At 37.9% G+C, this 22,865-nt stretch overlaps 1 protein-coding gene across 1 annotated transcript in view; it reads left to right on the top strand.

The window, feature by feature from the left end:
• Window positions 1-22,865, top strand: part of CDH8 (cadherin 8) — a 382,964-nt gene that overhangs the window by 22,519 nt on the left and 337,580 nt on the right. The window contains exon 3 of the mRNA XM_023209860.1: window positions 9,325-9,333. Within this exon, the coding sequence (XP_023065628.1) occupies window positions 9,325-9,333 (9 nt within the window). The remainder of the gene's footprint in view (window positions 1-9,324; window positions 9,334-22,865) is intronic.

Raw genomic sequence — 22,865 nt, 5'->3', positions numbered from 1 at the left:
CTACCTGGGCTTCTGAGCTGTTCCTTATTTGGATGTAACTCTCTTGCTGGTAATGCCACGTCTATTTATAATTCTCTTCCTCCAAGGCACTGACTCATTTTCTCTCTTTAAATTTGACCTTCTAACCTTCCCTCTTCACTGTAACTTGAAAATCGTTTGGGTGGTGCTTAGTATGAAGGACACGGGATGCCAAATAATTACACTATATTACAGTTTATGGTGTCTGCGACTGGTGAGAAAATTGCACTTGACATGCCATTATTTTTTGCTGGCCGTTTGCATGTTAAGAGCGCTGGACTACGCAGTCACAGCTTAATTGTATCTTCGGCCTTGTGGGAACAATTCATTGTCATTTCCATGAAGCTTCTACCTACTCAGACAGAGCCTTCTGCACCAATAATTTGGCAGGAATGCAAGTAAGCATCGCGTGTCTCACCCTGGTCAAACAACAAGAGTTGGCTCCCTCTTGTTCAATATCCCGACTTAGAAATAGGGGTATCCCAGAGCTGTTGGAAATCTTTGGCTGCTAATATAAATAAAGAGAATAATATTAGTCATTTAAATTAGCAGAAACCCTAAACACACACACGCTTACCTACACATATGCACACACATGCACATGGAGGATTTCTTAGCCGAGTTTGTGCATGAGCAAAATCCCAAATCATCTCTTAATCCTTTTCTTTTTTTTCCCTGTAGCTCCAGACTCTCACCCTGTTCATCTCATTCCTTATCAAGGGACCAGGTGAGAGAGAGTGGATAATCGATGCTTATGTTTGTAGATGCACTGAGAAGTAAATTCAGCCAGCTTTCTCTTAAGAAGAGTCTTGCATATTTTGTCGGCTATTTGAGAGTCATCTCATGAAGGCAGATAGTTTTCCCACTTGAAGCAAAATAATAGCAGTCATATGTTTATGGATGACACAATCAGATTATATAATTCTGTTTTTTAAATAGATTGCAACAAGATAGTCAGTACAAAAAAAACTCAAAGTATTGATTCCTATTACAAGTATGAAGCTGAAATTCACAGGGAAGCATTGCGCAGATGTAAATGCTGCATGACTGGAAAGTGACTCATTGCATATTCACATGACAGAATAGCATAAAGTCATTAAGAAAAGTAAGATTTATAACACGAGAATGTGGTTGCAACTTAATAAATACCAGAGGCAAGATAATAAAAAGTGTGTAGAATAGAATTATTAAAATATATGTGTGATACAGTCAGAGTGCCTGGCATATATCTGTTAAAATATGTGTGTGAACATGAAAAAATAGATGTAAACATTTTTGTAACTAACTTCAAACCATGAATACAGATGTATGTATTCAAACTTTTACAAAAAAAAATGAGCCATTAGTACCCATTATCCTGCTCACCCATATTCAATACTTTTAGGTATTCTACTGTTATTCTTTCAATTACCTTCACCCCCATAAATGCATATACATTGCCAATGCTTTTGATTTAAGTAGTTAATTTAAAGAGAATGCAAATCATGTCTATAACCACTATTCACTGTTTTGATGTGAAGATTTCCCCAGTTAAAAACAACATAGAATCATAAAAAAAAATCCTAAAGGTGTGATTATACCTAATGAGTACATGATATCCAGGTAACCCACCTTAAAAAAATTGAGGAGTTAATTTCTGACATTGACTCAGTTTAGTAACTATACCACAAAGCAATACAGGAGAACCTGTAAGGAAATATATTTGCATATTCAATCTTTCCCCCCCCAATATATGTGGTTGGAGTATGAGTTTAAAAAAAATAATTTTCTGCATTTGTTTTCTTAATATGCTTTTATTAAAATGTAAAACTTAATAAAATGAGAAAAAATAATATATTTCTCAATTAACATCAATGCCATCCATTCACAGCAAATTCTTGGGGACCATTACTTAATGTAAAACAAATTTGGTAAATAGAATCTCGCTTTAAAAACTACACCTCTGCTAAACACTTGTATGGCCGATCTCATCAATTAATAAAGCACTAGGCTTATTTAATCATTTTTACGAAGCTATGAAGAGAGAAAGAACAGCTACAGTCTTTCTGCATTGCTGAATGCACAGTAAACAAGTTCCATAACTATGGAATAGACCAGATATTAACCAGATGAAAGGTTTTATATTTGATTTTTTAAATGGGAAACTACCTCATGAGTCTTCAAGTAATATAATCAGCCTACAGGTTGCTTGTAATTTTTTCAACAGATAGGAATGACCTAGAAAAGTTATTTATGGAACCATGTTATTTAAGAAAGATGAAAGTGTTACAGCTTTTACAGAATTTCTTTTGGCCTGGCTAAGAATGTTTTCTAGACAGTGGTATGGTAAAAATAGTTCAGTATTTTCCATCTGTACATATCATTTCCATTGTAATTAATTTAATTCACCTTCTTGCATGCACATACACACCTTGGCCTAATTTGGTCATCCATGTTTCTGTCGCTAAGTGTTTGAATATTTTATTACACAGTATTTCAATAGGCAGCCTTGTGCACATAAATCAGAATACTCAGTTAAGATATGAGCATGTTTTCTCATCAGCACTGGCTCTCTCACCTCAGATTTTAATACGTTTAGGAATCCCTTTAGATGTTATATCCTAGAGGAGAAATATAATACACTACACTTTTATTACTCAAAGTGAAGTCTGCAGACCACCAGCAGCAACACATGGGAGCTAGTTAGAAATACAGAATTTCATTCAACACCTGTACACCCGGATGTATTGAATCAGAATCTGTGTTTTAACACTACCCCCAGGTAATTCTTGTGCACATTAAAGCCTTTAAAAATGAAATACACATTTAGTTTTTAGGAAATCAGCCAATCATCAATCAACCCCTGTATGTCAAATCATGCTTTTTTGCTCTCTGTACCCGTCGCTTTTGAATACCACCCAATTTTAAAAGAGGGTCAAGGGGCTAGCATTTGGAAAAGCCCTAGCTGAGGTTTTGGAAGGAAACAGCTGTTGATTTTATTTGAACCCCACGTGGTAGGTGATGAACTTAGTGGGTTGATGGGACTCCTTCCACACTGCAGGTGATGGTGAAAAGCAACAGCCTGCGTGTGCACCCATGCTCCTACCACCAACTCAATTCCTCAGTGAGAACTGTTAACTGTTGTCTGCTCAGTTCCGTGGACTACTTCCTTTTCTCTGTATCTATTTACCACAACGCGGCAGATGTGTTCTGAAATCTACAGAGTATCAAATGTCACTGGGCTTCCATGGAAGGCAGTAGCAGAATGCAAATGAGCCTGATCAGAAGGGCTGAGGAATATTGGGAAACAGCAGGGAATAAAACCCTACATACATACTTCTGTTTCTCCCTAATCCTAAGAAAAACTCAACTGGGTTGCAGACATTTTTTTTCTGTGAATATATGGTTGAGATTAGGAAACTGATGACATTATCTGGGGACATGAAAATGGGGGAGAAAAAGAGATTTTTTCTTTTTCTTTCTTTCTTTTTTTCTTTTTTTTTTTTGAAATGGAGTTTCACTCTTGTTGCCCAGGCTGGACTGCAATGGCACCATCTTGGCTCACCGAAACCTCCGCCTCCCGCGTTCAAGCACTTCTCCTGCCTCAGCCTCTTGAGTAGCTGGGATTACAGGCTTAGGCCACCACGGCCGGCTATTTTTTTTTTTTTTTTTTTAATTTTTAGTAAAGATGGCATTTCTCCATGTTGGTCAGGCTGGTCTCGAACTCCCGACCTCAGGTGACTCGCTCACTTTGGCCTCCCAAAATGCTGGAATTACAGGCATGAGCCACTGCGCCCGCCCCCAAGAGAAAAAGAGATTTTAAGTAACCTGAATAAAGTGATAGTATCTATTGAGTGTTTACTAAATAGCTGACGATTTGTCAAAGTTTGCCTGTTCAATCTTCACAGCAATCCCCTGATAAAGGTAACATTATACACATTACCAGATCGGGAGAAAGTCACCGAAGGGAATGGTCATTTCCACTAGAAGATGCAGGGGAGACAAACAGTGATTACATGATGAAGCCCGGAGTCAAACCTGAGTGTAGTGATCACAGAATTTGTTCCTGTCACCATGGCAACACACAATCTCATTTGAACCTTATATGGTAGGTGCCCAGTATGCTGGGCTGTGACCCCAATTTGCAGATGAGAACAGTGAGATCACGGAAGGAAACAAAGGTACAGTCTCATAATGAGAATGTGAAAGGTTTAGTAAGATTTGAGCAGAACAATGAGATGTTTCTCTAATTACAAAGCCACCACACATGTTTTTTGCACCTCTATAAGCTTTGTTAGTCAAGGACCGAGGTGCACATAAATCCCTCAAGAAAAGAAAAATGTCCTTGAAGATTATGCTTGGGCTGGCTCTGTTTTATTTATTTTATGGGAATCAGAGGAGAGGACAGTGGCATAGCCTGGGCCCGGGCAGGGCTGCTACCAAGTACACCGCAATTTGAGGGTTGTTCTCCTAATACGGGGGTTAGCCTAGTATCTTGATGTTTTGCTTTCTCATTTTAAAAATGTATTAAAAATGATTATGCTGATGAATAAGAAAAAATGATGGAGAAGGAGTAGCAAGAAGAGAAAAACGGTTTTATTGAAAATGTCAGACATCTTGCTACGTGCTTTAAATATATTTACATGTTATTATTTTCAATTTTGCAGATAAGAAAATTAAGACTTTTGGACAGAAGTAAATTCTCACTGACTAGGTGACCAGAGTGTAATGATTCTGATTTTGCCTGAGCTGGGCAGAGCTTTTAACCATGCCAGAGCTGTAGCATAAAGTTAGAGAGTTCACTGGAATCTTTAGCCAAAACTGAACAATTTTCTAGGTTCTTCTTAAAGTGAGAATCACCAGAACAGCAAAAAGAAGAGTGGAATGAAAAATAAAATCCTGTACACATAGATGGGAACTAAAAGAAGACAAAACGCTTGTACCCTCCAGTTGCTTGAACTAATTGTGTTAATGCTGAATAATTTAGTAACAATTCCCTGTACTCCTGGAAACTGAGCTGGTGGACAATATGACAGAGGCTCCAGAGGTGGGATCTAGAATTTACTTAGCTCTGTGCGGTGACTTCCCTGACGCCCCTTGTAACTTTATAAGTCTTTTTGCCAAATAGATATGTGTTTCTCTGTTGCGGTTCTTCCATTCCAGCCCCCATCTTGGTGACTTTCTCCTGAGCAGTTCTGGTCATGTCCTCTGCTACTGTGTATCTTGGCCACTGAGAATAACCCCTTTATGCCTTTAGCAAATACTCTGAGGAACAGTAATTTGATGAAAGACCAAACATGCTATTAAAAATGACCAAATCTTGTAACTTTTAGAAGCAAGTCAGACTCCCTAGCCATTCAAAACCTTTATTTAGAATGTGGCAGGGTTATTTACAGTGGAGTTTTTCTTTGCTTTTTTTTTTTTTTTTAATGTGCGTATAGGAACCTAAAAGTATAAATGAATTTCTCATTGCAGTTTGCTTTTTGTCATACTCGTGTGTGTGTGTGTGTGTGTGTGTGTGTGTGGGTGTGAGTACATATCCTATTATTTTTTTCTCTTAAAGGAGCTTTGCTTTGGCAAAGTTCATCCTCTGATTGCATCCCTGACTTTGTAGGAACATTTATAATCAGCTTTTTGAGGTGTTTTCAGAAATCATTAGATGTCTGCAATGGCTGGGCCTATTGATCAAGGCCACTGTTTCTCGAGTACTCTCTTCTGTTTTTCCTGTCATTAAACTCTTACTGTAAAGGTCTCAGTTTTTTAGAGCTGAACCCAAATATCACATCCCAACTAGACTATCAGAAATGCATTGAAGACTGTGGTTCATGCCTATAATCTCAGCACATTGGGAGGCTAAGATTGTGAGGATCGCCTGAGCCTGGGAGTTCGAGGCTGCAGTAAGCTATATGATCATGGCACTGCACTCAAGCATGGGCAACAGAACGAGACCCTCCCCATCAAAGCCCCAAGAAAGAATGTATTTAAATGTTCCTGTCTTACCGGTTGGAGGAAAGACACAAGCAACAAAAAAGCTGAAAGACCAAACAATAAACATGGAGACTCTCCCAGCTCCCTATCATCACATACGAGTAAACAAAACCAGGTGGTAAGACAATGTCAAAGAGACACAAACCACAGAGCCAAATGGTAAATAGAGGGTGAGACAGAAATCCAAAAATACAAAGCAAAAGTCACACTACATGTGATACAACATAAGAATGGACCTAGGCTGGGCACAGTGGCTCACACCTGTAAACCCAGTGCTTTGGGAGGCTGAGGCAGGAGAATCACTTGAGCCCAGGAGTTTGAGACCACACTGGGCAGCACAGCAAGACCCCAGCTCTACAAAATATGTTTAAAAATTAGCCGAGTGTGGTGGTGTGCACCTGTGGTTCAAGTTATCCCAGAGGCTGAGGCGGGAGGATCAAAGCTGCAGTGAGCTGTGTTGGCACCACTGCACTCCAACCTTGGTGGCAGAGCAAGATCCTGACTCTAATAATAATAATAGTAGTAATAATAATAATAATAAAGACAAATTTTAAAAAAGGAGCCTAGACCCAGAAAACATACAGAAAGTAAGACATTTTCACAGGATCACAGCATTCAAGAAACACAGAGGATCAAAACCAATGAGACAGAAAATGAGGTAAAGTAAAAATGAAGACCGAGGGAAGGAAAGAGAGTAGGATAGTCCCTGGAGAGAAGGAGGGAAGGCAGAGGATACGCAAGCAGGGAAAGGCAATATGGAATGGATTTGGGGTCCACTGAGTGATTCTCACCAGGCTCAGGCTAATTCCCTTTAGCCCCTGGACAGATGGGTTAATGTGTACTTTTGTGTATACTTTTCTGATCACACAGGTTCTGATTTTTTTGTTTTTGCTTTGGAAAGGTGTGCATTTTGATTCTAACACATGATGTTTGCCGAATAACTGAGGCTGGCATGACTGGGCATGAAGTTGGAACAATCTGAATGAACCAACAAACATGATGATCTTTTTTGGTTCTTGAATTTTTCTAGACCAATTTTGTTTCTTAACCTTATACATTCTCTAGGAATTGGTACTAGAAAGTACATCATGGCCGTTTTATCTCAAATCAGATGTGGAGCATAATAATTTAATAGTAAGTCTTTAAATACAATTATTACATGCTTTCTACCTACAGACTATGACATCAGCTTAGAAGAGAAGTGGGAGGTAGAAAAGGCATATAGGTAAGCCCTTGGACAATTTACATCTGTCTAAAACTCTCTAAAATTATGAAATGGGGGCCAGGCTTGGTGGCTCGCACCTGTAATCCAAGCACTTTGGGAGGCTGAGGTGGGTAGATCATGAGGTCAGGAGTTCAAGACCAGCCTGATCAAGATGGTGAAACCCCATCTCTACTAAAAATACAAAAATTAGCCAGGTATCGTGGCACTCACCTGTAGTCCCAGCTATCTGGGAGGCTGAAGTAGGAGAATCACTTGAACCTGGGAGGCAGAGGTTGCGGTGAGCCAAGATCGTGCCACTGTACTCCAGCCTGGGTGAAAGAGTGAGACGCCATCTCAAAAAAAAAAAAAAAAAAAAAAAAAAAAAAAAAATGAAATGGGCTTTTGAAACATTGGCAAAAGATATTTTAAAACCAGATTTATCTCTCTAGTATATTTGGGTATAAAAACAACTCAATTTATGCAGTTAATTTTAAAATGATCTAAAATGACCACAGAAAAGGCTAATGCTAGTTTTCTGTTTCTGCTACTTTACAAATATATTTGAGCAAATGCATTTTACAAAATCTTTTGTTTTTAAATTTTGTGGGTACTTAGTAGGTGTTTATATTTATGGGATGAGCAAATACAATTTTAATAGCTCAGTAAAGAACAAGAGAGGTGGAAATTGGAGAATATGCATGGATAGAACCAAGGAAAATAATACTTTTTTGACTACCTAGTACCTTCCAGGATATATGAACTCTTATTTAGATCTCACCTGAATCCTGTGAGATAGGGCTATTAACATCAACCCCCTTTTAACAGATAAAGAAATAGGTTCAGAGAAATTTAGTCACTGTCCCAGGTTGGCTAATAAGGTGGGGAATTGGGATTGGAATGCAAAACTAGCTTATTTCCAAAACCTATACTTCTTCTGCCTACACTGTGCCACCGCCTCCCTCAATTTACTTGGTTCTTCCTTATGTTTCTTTACACATGGAAGGGCTCTTGTGGAAATAGGAGCCAAGTTCTCATGGAAAAGTGCTTATTTTTATGGAACATGATTTGCTCTTCCAAGTATTTCTTTTGATCACGCCAATAACCCAGAAGGCCAAGTGGTTTGACTAAGATGGCATTAGACCCACACTAGAAATCAGACCTTTGGACATCTTGTCCTGTGTTTTCTCTAGTGATCACATTGCCTCACCAGAGGCTTTTGTCAATCCATCAGCATTGCACATGGTGTCCCCCACCCCCCACCATGGTAACTCTGTGCCATTCAAAGCATGTTGAGATTAATACTGCAGTTCCAGGTTGCCCTACAGAGCAGGCCTCTTAAGACATCCACTCCATGGCCGGGCGCGGTGGCTCAAGCCTGTAATCCCAGCACTTTGGGAGGCCGAGACGGGCGGATCATGAGGTCAGGAGATCGAGACCATCCTGGCTAACACGGTGAAACCCCGTCTCTACCAAAAAATACAAAAAACTAGCCGGGCGTGGTGGCGGGCGCCTGTAGTCCCAGCTACTCAGGAGGCTGAGGCAGGAGAATGGCGTGAACCCGGGAGGCGGAGCTTGCAGTGAGCTGAGATCCGGCCACTGCACTCCAGCCTGGGCGACAGAGCAAGACTCCGTCTCAAAAAAAAAAAAAAAAACGACATCCACTCCTAAATTTTGCAGCATGTCAGTGCAGCAAGGTAGGAAAGCCCTGAGTGAGATTTTCTTTTAAGTGCACCACCCAATCACATGGTTTATGTGATCTCTTTTAAATCCAAGGACTATGCTATTTCCCTACTTAGACCGGCAAATGTGAACTGAGAACCTGCATTAATAATAGACACCTTCCCAGGGCGTATTATTGAATGAGGTTTTCAAAAGCCTGTACTGTCTGGTGACCTCTTAGCTCCACATCATCCAAGATGGTGCTCCTTAATATAGCCTAGCACTCCACATTGTGAGTACTGCATAACACAGGCCAGGAAACCATACATGCAAGCTTATTGGATAATTCTTTTGCTAATGTTCGAGGAAGGCTTTTGCAGCTGTCTTCCTATAGGAATACTTTGCTAGGCTTGGATTTGGGTGAGAACAGGTAGCACAGTTGAGTGTCACTTGGCTTTGCAAGTGCTGGGACACAGTTGCATACTGTGACCTGGTAGGGAAGTGTTGTCACATTTACAAAGAAAATCAGCATGCCAGGGAACTGCTCCTTGAGATGTGACAGGGAAGTAAAAGTCTGCATCTGAAGACTCCTCTAACTCAAGAGAACTTTTGAGGTAGCAGAAGAAAGGGTTCTTACTTTGGAATTAGAGCCTTGGAAGAATCTTTGCAAATACAAAATCCTCTCCTCTGCTACTCTGTAAACTCCACAAGGTTCTGACTTTCTCTTTTAAATTTTATAAAAGGGTCAGCACAAGGGACACAAGGGAAACTTTTCTCCTCCGCCTAGCAAGGGCTTGGGCTAAGACAGACTTTCCTCTTTCTCCCCTGAAAATTCTAAGCATTAAGACTGATTGACCTGAATGCAGATACTTAATTTGAACCTCTTTAAATAATAGTATTTTCTATTTTACAATTTACTATTTAAAGTATATTGTTTTACCCAAGCCATGCTTTTTATGAGCCATAGGCTTGTGTTTGAAACACCAGGAGGCATACAAATTCACATATCCACAGACACACATATTCATACAGAATTAGAAAATGATGATTAGCATACATTTCTGAAACCATTAGCAAGTTTTCAACCAGCTTCTATCTTTTTTTGTGGTTATAACCACGGTGGCTTGTCTATTTTTCTGTCATCTTTATTGCCCGAAATGAACAGCTTATATGCAATATCCTACCTTGCAATACCTTTATTGACCTCTGCTGGTCAAGAGTTCAGGCTTGTATCTTTTTCACTGAGAAAGATGGTAGCCTGGAGGATTGTGATAATGAGATTCTGCTCTGAAGTTAAACAAAGCCAGGCTTCAATTCCTGTCACAATAGCCCCATACTCAGCTTGTGTTATTGCATGAGAGTTAGAGTTAGTGTTGTTAAGCCTCAGTTTCCTCACTGAGAAAGTTACTTTGTAAGATTTGTCCTTTAGGTATTCCTCTAAGCAATAGATGTGATATCCTAGTTCATTGAGTGGGGACCAAATATTATGGTAGCTGTTACTATTCTGGACAGTTCATACCTTGGCCGTTTTTGTCGTTAATTAAAGCTTTTTAAAATTGCAATTAGCTAGACAAGTTTTTAAATCCTGTCACTCTATGGCCATATGTTACTCATCTGTACAATAATAACCTGGGAGTCTTCAGTACTTTCTAGTGCCCTTTGGAATCCAACATTCTGTTTCTCTATGATTTTTAATTCATACAAACTGATCCTAATACTGAGCCTGAGGAAGGAATACATTTTACTGAGTGGAAGGAGAAATGCTTTGCCTTCTGAAGGCATAGAGGAAAGTATAAGTTTAATTGTTACTTACTTTTCAATATTTAAGAAGAAGAAAAAGTAGAATAAAATGATGGATATTGACATGATTCCATATTGACAGACAAACATGTCTAATATTTCAAAATGTCACATGCGAATACAATAATTATTTTGAAGATCGAGGTGAGAGGGATATTGAGGATGACTCCAACTTTGAAATTCCACCCTCAGTAACCCATCTGATTCAACAGTGATGTGAGACACAGTAGGTTGACTTCTGCAATGCTGCGGACCACCCTTAGTGAGACACAAGTCGGAAGGACCGTCTTTCTTTTGAGACATCAAGAGTAAACATATCCCTGAAAAAACACAGTCAGGCATTACAAACTGTTCATGCATACAAGTATAAAATCACCACCATCATCATACTATGAATTATAATGAAATATTAAATCTATAACATCTTGTAAGGAGATTGCATATAAAGCACGTTATTAAAACATACTTTATAAAAGCTATTATGTTGCAATAACTTAGAGCTATTGAACTGCTATTATCTTTTATGCAAAATTTTTAAAAGGCTTGATCTTCAAACTGTTGCAAAGGTTAAAATAAATCCTATGATTCGAAGTACATGGAATTGGTTGAAATAAAAGCTAACATTTAATGACACATTTTATAAATACTGAAGAGAAGGAATATTTGATTCACAATTACTTAAGCATGTTACATGCCCGCCTCCCCCAAGATACACACACATGCTTACCACCAAAACCCCACACTTATTAAGATAATTTTCAACCTTTGTACTAATGGATGATTATGTGCCAAACATTTCTGATAAATTTGTTTTTAAGTACAGGGACAGTTAGATCCTTTACCTAAGATAATTTATAAAACTTGTAAATTCACCTAAGATTTTTATTGAGTTGTTCTTATAAAAAATGGGGTGTTTTACAAAAAGAAGTTTATTTCTAGACTCTGCTGTACCACGACATCCATTTTATAATCCTCTTCCAATGGTAATAGGAAATCTGATTACCATCAACAATGCTAATGGTTAACATTTTGAGTACTTTTATGCTTGCAATAGGTGGAACACTTAGGACATATCTCATTTAATGCTCACAAACTCCAAATGAGGTACGCACTATCATGTATTTCCATTTGTAGCTATAAACCGATTTAATGAGGTTGTATAGTTCCTCTAAAGTCAGTCATCTGAAAGTTGAACTCCGAAGGTAGATATATTTGCTTTCAATTTCAATCCTAAACTTTTCTGATATATAGTCTCTTATAAAAAAGTTGAAGTTTCTCGGGTAAAGTAGTTGCATTATATCATTTCATCAAAAGTACACACACAGTTTGGAAACTAATATTGCATTCTACAGATTAATTTCCTTTCTTTTTTCCAAAATCAATATAATTGATTAACTTGTTATTCTGAAGTGTTGACAAATTATTGGGTAAAAGTGAATTAATAGATTTATTCTACCATATCTACTGGGGACATGCTATGTTCCAGGGTCTTTGCTGAGGTCATGAAGACACACACAAAGATTCTGAATGATATGAACATTTACTTTGAAGAAACAAGGTAAAAATATTCAACAGTGGGCTATTCACTTTTTAAACAACCTTTCTCATTTTTAAAAATAATATCTACTTGTCTTATCTACTTTTCTTAGCAGCCACAGCATTACTACCAGTTCACCTACATTATCCAGATCTCACATTACTCTTGGAAAAGAATTAACAGTCAAAACCAGTTTGAAGTAAGAAGGATTTATCTCCCCATGACTCTTTAACAGAGCACATAGCTTGAAGCTAGTGCAACTTTTTAGGCAGGAAGGGAGAAGATTGCTATGTAAATCATTATCACTGACAAGTTAAGCCTCCAGTCAAAAGCAGAATGTATAGCTTGTGTATTTACCTTGGGCTATTTGTCTCCACGAGGTAGCCATTTGAAAAGAAATACTTAACAGCAGGTTGATATCCACACATACACACCCTTATCGAACTGAAGGGCTGGTCTCATATCGCCTTGGATTAGCTGAATTTCAGGGCTTAAATTATTCTCAGGACTCCTAATATCCATCTCTTCACCCCAACCCAGAAATCTTAAGTAAAGAAGATGAAGTGAAAATTCCATTGAGTGAGTTGCTATTTGATTAACTCTAAGAGTACCTATTAAACATAGGATTGGGAGTGGAAAATTATGAGTTCAATCTTCTCCACGTAGGTGGTCAAATCTGTTCTTCCAGTCGGCTTTCTCTGTTGCATCAAAATCACGTTTCTGAATTTCAAAGCTAGACTAGTCATTCCCCTAAATTCTGTGTCTTCATTATCTAAGTGAATGAGTCCCAAGTCCTTTTCTAACCTCAATGAATAGCAGTTACCATTATTTGACCTTGGAAAGTCACTCAAATATTTAGCATTGTTGAATAAGTTAAATGAGTTGATAGAAAGATAGCACTTAGAATAGGACATAATGGTGCCATGTAATTGTTAACTATAATGATAATACAAATTTTTATTATTCATTAATAAATTATTGTTAACTATAGTTACTGCTAGTGTTACTACTACAGTGTCTACTACTACTAGTAGTACTACTACAAACACCACTAAATTTGAATTTGATATTACATGAGAAAATAACATGTTAAATTTTGTCATATTAAGAAACAGCTCAGAGAAATGAGAGAAAGTTCAACTCAACATTTTGGCCAAAGACTTTATCTTTCCTCCATATCATTACGCCTTCAGCATCTCCTTTCTATTCCGTTTTTGGCAGACTGTGAGTTCAAAGTAAATGTTTATTAGTTAAGATATCTGTGTAACATTTCTGTTAGAACTTATAAAACCATCTAACACTAGTAGATGCTAAATAGATGCATGTTTTTTCTCACAGCATTTTGAAAGTCAGTCTACTCAGAAAAGATGTAGCATGAGCTGTCTTAAGCCATGTGGAGAAATAGGAAGGCTTTTACACTGTTTGTGGGAGTGTAAATTAGTTCAACCATTATGGAAGACTGTGTGGAGATTCCTCAAGGATCTAGAACCAGAAATACCATTTGACCCAGCAATCTCATTACTTGGTATATACTCAAAGGATTATAAATCATTCTACTATAAAGACACATGCATACGTATGTTTACTGCAGCACTATTTACAATAGCAAAGACTTGGAATCAACTCAAAGGCTCATCAATGATAGACTGGATAAAGAAAATGTTGCACATATATACCATGGAATACTATGCAGCCATAAAAACAATTCATGTCCTTTGTGGGGACATGGATGAAACTGGAAACTATAATTCTCAGCAAACTAACACAGGAAAAGAAAACCAAACACCACATGTTCTCACTCATAAGTGGGAGTTGAACAATGAGAACAGGGGTTTGGGGGCAAGGGGAGGGAGAGCATTAGGACAAATACCTAATGCATGCGGGGCTTAAAACCTAGATGACGGGTTGATAGGTGCCACAAACCGCCATGGTACATGTATGTATACCTATGTAACAAACCTGTACATTCTGCACATGTATCCCAGAACTTAAAATAAAAAAGGGAGGAATTATTGTAATTTTTTTTCAAGGAATATTTAACTCATGTCTTTACATGCCCCAGTGAGCACAATATAAACATCAGAGACACACGGAAAGCGATATGCGTGTGTATGACATTTTTCAGGATCCTTTAAAATCATAATCACTACCTGGCACTTTACACCCATTATCTCATTTAATTCTCATCATAAGCCTAACAGTTAGATGTTATTATAACTACATTATAAGAAACCAATACACTGCAAGAGGTTAGGTAAATTTTCCAGCATTGTGAAGACCGTTTTATATCTGCTGAACTCTAACATTCATCCATCTAGCTCCAAAGCCTTGCTTCATTCTTCATGCTCTCTGTGTAGCAGTAGTCTGTGACTTTCATGATTTTCATGATCCGATCCTTTTACTCTGAGTTTCTGCCTCTGAATCTCAATCTTCCTTTTTAATAGCTCCAGTCTCCAAAAGCTGTGATACCCTAGCAAAATTAGTGGTGGAATTGTGCTTTAGATCCAAATCCATGTGACCATAAACGAGTCAGCTCAACATCGCTGAGCTCAGATTTTTCAACTGTAAAATATTTGGTAATCTTTATATTTTGGCTTAAATGAGGCAGTAAATATATGAGAAGTTTCTAGCAGTGTCTTTCATATAGTAGGCACTTAGTGGATGAAAGCTACTCTTTTTATTGTCCTTACTCTTCTGATTATTGTATATAATCAGATAATGAAGAGGCATCACTAATCATTTAAATTTTCATCCTTCTAAAGCTGTGTATTAGTTATGTTTGCTAATGAGACTCCTGTCCTTAACTGATCTTATCTGCTTTGTCATGCCCAGTATCTTAGTTTGAGCTTCCATATAGTATCTATCCTTCCAATTTCTTACAATTGATTCCTTTTTTCCCCTATGTATTGATTTTATTAAATCTTTTGGCTCAGTAAGTCATTAGAATAAAATATCTAGTCTTAGAGAGAAAATTATCTTCGGAATCAGCAACTCAGTTTTATTTCGAAGATCAAGAAAGTGAATGGAGGAAGCAGAGACTTGAATATCTTTTGTAGTTAACAGGTAGCTTCTTTCTGGAGATGGCAATGCTACTACCCATCCCAGAGGTCCTTTGATCCATGGGCTAAAGTTGGGTGACTCAGCATTCTCAGTAATGCCAAACATATAGTGGGCATGACTCATTTAATTACAAGGTGAGAGCTTAGGCACATCTCAGAGGAAGAAGCAATAAAGGGATACATTGAAGTCCATATCAGCTTTCTCTGTGTCTTGGATCAAGGGCACCTGGTGGAAGACAGTATGCTAGATTAAAGCGTCTTGGATGCAAACAGTCCTGGGTTAAAATACCAATTCTTCCACCAGCTAGCCATGTGCTTTTATGCAAATAACCTGATCTCTTTGAATCTCCATTTACTCACCTGTCAAATGAGGAAAAAGACACTTGTAGATATTTGATTAAGTGCTTTAATTATTATTTACCAGAGAAGACCACATTTTGTTGGGATATAATTTCAAATTTACAGAAAAGTTCCAACAATAATAATAATAATAATAATACAAGAATCTCACCATATTCATCATGTTTAATTTTGCTTCATTCATGTTATCATTTCCTAATTATCTTTTCATGCATATTGCATTTTTCTTCTAAACCATTTTCCAGCAAGTTGGGGATATTTTTTCCCATTACCATAAAAGACTTCAATGTATTTTCTTACCACAGAGTAATTATTATGATCTGGAAATGAAGCATTGGCAAAATACTATTATTCTATCCATAATTCATAAAAATTTTGTCAGTTATTCTAAAATTGCTGTTTATAGATATTTGTATTTCTTGGTACAGGTCAAGATGACTTACTGCATTTAATTGTCATACCTTTTAATTTTCTTTTTCACAGACTTTGCTAATTGTTTGCTAATGAGACTCCTGTACTTAACTGATCTTACCTGCTTTGTCATGCCCAGTATCTTAGTTTGAGCTTCCATATAGTATCTATCCTTCCAATTTCTTACAGTTGAGTCCTTTTTTCCCCTATGTATTGATTTTATTAAATCTTTTGGCTCAGTAAGTCATTAGAATAAAATATCTAGTCTTAGAGAGAAAATTATCTTTGGAATCTTTGAAATTATCTTTGGAACAATTTCACAGACTTTCTTGAAATTTATATTTTTGGAGTTTATATGCCAGTTATTCTGTAGAACATTTTTAGATTTTTGCATCTGATACTCCCTTGTGAGTACTACAAGTTAGGCATTTTTAACAGAAACCCTGTAGAAGGGATGCGTTTTTTTCCAAGGGCACCATATCACAAGTTACGTGAGGTTGGTTTATCTCAATATTGATCATGCTAACTTTGCTTACCTGGTTGAGATAGTGTCTGTCAGGGCTTTCTTCTGCAAAGCTACTATTTTCTCTTTTGTTATTAATAAGCAATTTGTGGGGAGATACTTCCTGACAATTCTATTTCTCATTAGACTTTCATCCAATAGTTTTAGCATTAATTTGTGATTTTAAAAATCTCCATTATTCCTTCTATATTAATTAACTGGCATTCTACTCTAACGATGTCCATGATCATTTGACAGCTATTTTCTGGAAGGATAAAAATATAGTGGGAGCAAGAGAAAATATAGGAGTGTAAGAGTCAGTGCATAGACTTTAACGGCCTAGATAAACAACTAGGATATGGGATCACTTTGATGGCATGTGCAAAATGATACAGGCAGGGCCTCAAAGAAATATGAATCATGTTCTCTTCTCAATAGAACGTCTTTATTTTACTTCAGACAGTGTACCATAAGGCAGGATTGTGGAATATTGTGAGAATTCCTGGCACATCAGCAAAGTCGACTCTGAGAGACTTTAAGTTAAGATGGCTTGGAAATAAAATTAAAATTATGACCTTATGACTTTTTTAGAGAAAATCTGAATCTTAGGATGAAGAGGAATTATTCTTTCAAAAAAGAAAAAGAAACTCAGAAAAGGATTGTACTTAAATACACACACACACAATTCTGTGGTCATTAAATATTTGTTTGAATATATGAAAGAAAACAAAATGCTAAACTACTAAATATTTCAGGACTGTTACTGTTTAAATTGTAGACCTGGGCCAGGCATGGTGGTTCATGCCTGTTATCCCAGCACTTTGAGAGGCTGAGTGAGGTCGGAGCATTGCTTGAACCTAGGAGTCTGAAACCAGCTTTGGCAATGTAGCAAGTCCCTCACCTCTACAAAAAATAAATATAAATGAATAAATAAATTGTAGACCTAATCAGAGATGTAATAAACTATCCTGATTGATATAATGTAATTTAATTTGTGTTTTGAGAGTCATTTTATTAATTAAATTACCACTGAACCATGGGTTTAGGTAAAAATTTCTTTTTCTTAGTGACTGTCTTAACTAGGTCCCTGTTTGTGTGAAAACTTCAGAATTTAGAATGAAAGCTGCTGTAGCTTTAGGGAATGTCAATATTATATGACTTCATGTATTCCCAAATTAAACCTATTGTCGATGAGCATCTTTAAATGTGATGAGTTAGTACATTAATGCTCTTTTAAGAAGGGAAAATGCCAGAGCATGCATTTGCTTCACCTGATTAGAGGTTGGGAATAATTTTTAGTCGCATTCATTCTCTGAGGAGGGCGGAATTTGCCCCCATGTGCAGTTTGCCAATCCCTGCAATGATGGCTTGAAGACTGTGTTCCTCAATTAGAAGGCATGATTCTTTCATCCTGGACTTAACCTCAGCCCTGATGCTGTTATTTTTAATCTCTGCTTCAGGGAATTGGGTTGGATGATCTGTCAGGTCTCTTCTAGCTCAGATATTCTAAGCTAAGAAATAGAAGAGGCACTAGTAAACATTTCCACTGGCCTTGAGTTTTGAGGAATTTATCTGCAAGGATGAATTAGGTTTATTCTTCTTTGTCTGCAGGCAAAGGAGACATATGTCTTTAAAGCTGCCTGACCGGACTATCTTTTCAGCATGATTTAAAAACACAGGAAACTTTCACATAGGATTAGGATCAGTATGAGCCATCTGAAGATTTCATACGTTCTTATAGGAGGAAAGTGATTGAGAAGATCAAGAATGGATGGATTTTATCTACTGAGTTGGGCAGGTGAGATGTAAGCTTGTGAAGTTGAAAGCAATTTTTCCTTCATCCTTTTAATAAAAATGTATGTTACTTTTAATTATACAATAATGAGAAAACATATTATTACATATGATTATAGACACTGGGTCTGCCTAATGGAATCTGTTCTGTTCTAATTCATCTAAGTAAAGAATAAGACACATAACAAGTAAAAGTAGGCCAGGCGCCGTGGCTCACGCCTGTAATCCCAGCACTTCGGGAGGCCAAGGCAGGCAGATCACAAGGACAGGAGATGGAGACCATCTTCGCTAACACAGTGAAACCCCGTCTCTACTAAAGATACAAAAAATTAGCCAGGCATTGTGGCACATACTCAGGAGGCTGAGGCAGGAGAATCGTTTGAACCCGGGAGGCAAAGATTGCAGTGAGCCGAGATCGCGCTACTGCACTCCAGCCTGGGTGACAGAATGAGACGCCGTCTCAAAAAAAAGTAGTAAAAGTAACAGCAAACATGCCTGCTCCCCGGACAGGCCGATCTATTGCTTTAGAATCTGAGAATTAGATAATCTTTTGGCAAACCAGTAACTGTTTTTAGTAGCCTCTAAACATTTTGTTTTGTATTTCCTTCCTTCTTTATTATAGCTTTGGGTCAGTCCAGTCCTGAGATGTTGTCTCATTTATAATCCTCTATCACAAGAAATAATTTCTATGTCTATAAAAGAGAATGTTCTTGTTGTATGTATACTAGGGCTGTTCTCTCTTTAATAAAATTTTACCTGCAAGTACCTTGGCTAGGAACAAGAGAGCTAGCATGATTTCACACAAGTAATCACCTGTTTGAAATCTGGTTAATTTTTCTTAATCTCCCTGGGACTTAGAGTTAACTTTCAGGCAGGTTTGTTCGCAGAAACTAAGTATTGTGGGACACAATTATAATTTCAATAAAATTGTACAAGGAAATATGAGCAGCAGTGGTGATATTTTGCTGTTTTTCCTGGAGTGGTTCTAACGTGAAGAGCAAAGATGTTTGCAGGGGGATTGAGAAACAAGAATTGAGACACATGTTTCTTGCAGTGGTTCTGAAAGCGCAGTAAGCATCAGAAACACGCAGAGGATTTGTTAAAGCAGGGACCGTGGGCCTGACTTCGGAGTTTCTCATTCAGTACCTCTGTGGCGGGAGAGAATTTGTGTTTCTGACAGGCACCCATGCAGTGCTGACAATGCTGGTCTGAAGACCACACTTTTAGTACCAGCGATCTAACATATCCTCCAAATAGATTCATTTTGGTAGCTGTTGTGTGTAGTAGACAGAACATCAGATGAGAGTCATAAAGCTTTTTACATTCTATTAGTCATTCAACAAATTTTCCTTGGCCTGTAAAAGGTAAATTATGTGCTATGTTCTTCAATACAGAGATTAATAGGGCCCATTCCTCATGTCTAAGGAAATTTGCACTCAATTAGAGGAGACAATCAAGGAAATCCGCAATCTCAATACAGTACAATTAGCAATATAATGGTTGTTGTGCAGACTTGGTAGTAGTGCCTGACTCAGTTTGCACCGGGAACCTGCCATCAAAGTAAGCTTTTTAGAAGCAGAAATTTAAAATGAATTTTGAATACAATATAGGATTTATTACACTGGAGGACATGTCTCAAGAGGAAAGGGATAAGAGTGAATGGCACAAATGAGGGGAACGAGAATGCAATTGAAAAATGGCAAACAGTTCAGCAGCAGTAGAACATGTAATATTATGGAGACATATACTTAGCCCCACAGTTTAATCCCTATTTACTTCCCAGCCATGAGAAATTTCACCTGGTATTCTTAGGGGTTTGCACTTCACCATGTATGTGATGGGATTGGAGGGCCAGACACTGAAGATTTTAAATAAAGAAGTAATGAGATTACATGTCTATTAAGAATGCTTAAATAAATTTTGATATATCCATTGTTTAAAATACTATGCAGCTATGAAAAATAATGTCAGTGTTTTATATATATATATATATTATGAACTAGCTCTAAAGCAACATATAGAATAGTGTTCACAGAATTTCTTTATTTGTGTTCACAGAATAATAAGGAGTCCATTCATTTGTGTGTATTTATGTGTGCACAAAATATTTCCTTGGGTGTAGACACATAAACAAGCATGGACACACATAAAATATAACTTGATAACAGTAGTTGCTTCTGGAACGAGGAACTGGAGGACAGGGGACTGTGTTAGAAAGAGGACTTTTTGCTTTGCCTGCTTTTTTATTACTATTTGACATTCTTTGACATGCACATGTTTTATTTTTTATTTTATCGTATGTATTTACTGCCATTACTACTACTACTGCAATTAACGAATCATTTTAGAGTTAAAAAAGATTATTGTTGCAAACATTTAAACAATGATGGTGGCGCATGCCTATAATCCCAGCTACTCAGGAGGCTGAGGCAGGAGAATCGCTTGAATCTCGGAGGCAGAGGTTACTGTGAGCCTAGATCATGTCATTACATTCCAGCCTGGGCAACAACAGTGAAACTGTCTCTTAAGGAAAAAAAAAAAAAAAAAAAGAGTGCTGGAGGAAAGGCTGAAGGGAGGGAGTGCTGTCTCCACTTTCAGTTAAGGTCTTTAGTGATTAAAGTTAAAAATAGGCGGTGACAGATTATATGAAAAGGAGGGAATTAACCTGAGAGAGTTATGAAACCCAGATGCTTTCTGCAGTCACTTTATACATAGAAAAATTTTCTTTAGGCCCAAGATATGCACATTTAAAAAAGTCTGTCTTTGGGTCAGGCACAGTGGCTCTCACTTATAATCCCAGTACTTTGGAAGGCCAAGACAGGAGGATTGCTTGAGCCCAGTAGTTCAAGACCAGCCTGAGTAACATAGACCCCACCTCCACACACACAGACACACACACACACACACACACACACACACACACAAATTAGTCAGGAGTGGTAGCCTGCACCTGTATTCCCAGCTACTTGGGTTGAGGTGGGAGGATCCTAGGATCCCCGGAGGTCAAGGATGCAGTAAGCCGTGATTGTGCCACTGCACTCCAGCCTGTAAAACTGAGCTGGACCCTGTCTCAAAGAAAAAAAGCAAAAAAGAAGAAAAACTTTCCATGTTCGACACCAGGAGGTAAGCTACCTGAAGGCGAGGGATTTATTTTCTAGTTAACTACTATATCCAGCACTTCCTGAGAAGATATTTAGTAAACGTTATTAAACGATTGAATCCAAGGGATTTAATTTCTTGACTTTGTTGAATTTTTTATTCTCTGAACCACATATTAAAGGAACTTTCTTCTTCACCTTGGTATAGAGCACAAAAAAGAGTACATTTCCTTTTACTTATTTTCTGTAAAAATCTCTCTCTTTCTCTCTCTCACGCACGCACGCACACACACGCGCGCGCACACACACACACAGATTTAGCATATATTGTGCAGAAAGCAGGAAGTTACAGGGGATAGGATGACTACATTATCTGGCCAATAAGTTAACAACAACAACAAAGCATTAAATCCCCCACTGTCTGTTCAGAGCAACTTGCTTCTCCAAAGTAGTACAAAGTTTCAAGATGACCAGTTTTAGCAATCAGATTAGACCAGTTGCCACCTCTTCCAATCTCTGGATGTGTTGGGGAGTGGTGGCATTTTATCTTCTCAGTTCCATTTAGAAAAGAGAACTGCTAACTCTTCCAGAATTATAGATGTGGAAGAATCGAAGGCAAGTGGTAAAGGGGAAAGTCAGGGAGACACAGAGAGTGAGATCTTGGATAACTTCCAAGTGTTCTGACTTAAGTAAGTGGACACACCGGCTTGAGCATGATCTTTGTCCCTAACCTGTGTTGCTTTGCACAAAACTCTTACTCTGCAAGAAACTCGATTTCACACCTGTAAAATAGATGATGACGTATTCTCCATCTGCCTCCAAATGTTGTTTTAAGTAGTATGTAAAGTGAAATATGTGCAAGCATTTTGTAAACTTCCCCTGTGCTACAGAAATTTAGTCATGTTATTGCTTGCCTAAGTTGAGTCCTTTATGCATTTGCATTAGGTGTTAAGAGCAACTTGAAGGTTACGATCACTTACATTCCTGATGCCTTTGGTTTCTATGAGGAAATGAGAGCAGAAGTTCACAAAAAGGAAAATCTGTAGTACAGACAGAGCACACAAAAGTGCCTCACATTCTGCGCGGCAGATGGTAGTACCTTAATAGATGTGAGTTTCCTTCCCTTCCGCCCCTGCTTACCCAAAATGACTTAGAGACGCTAACTCTGGCAGTTTGGAGAAAATTGGATTCCCAAACTTGCCAAGTTGGTTTAGGGTATGCATATATGATTTATATCTGAGTATTGTTAGTGAAGATATTGGAGTCACAGAGGTGAGAGTCAAACTCTGACTCTTTAATATTCAACTAATGTGCACCTTTGCACTTGACACTCTCAGTTCCCTTCTCCTCCCTTCCTCCCTTCCTTTCCTTCCTTCCCTCCCTCCCTCCCTCCCTCCCTCCCTCCCTCCCTCCCTCCTTTCTTTCTTTCTTTCTTTCTTTCTTTCTTTCTTTCTTT

Source organism: Piliocolobus tephrosceles, chromosome 17, assembly GCF_002776525.5.
Source record: "Piliocolobus tephrosceles isolate RC106 chromosome 17, ASM277652v3, whole genome shotgun sequence".
In the NCBI taxonomy this organism is placed as follows: Eukaryota; Metazoa; Chordata; class Mammalia; order Primates; family Cercopithecidae; genus Piliocolobus; species Piliocolobus tephrosceles.
Note: the sequence above shows the minus strand (reverse complement) of the source record. Positions and strands in the feature narration are given on the sequence as shown.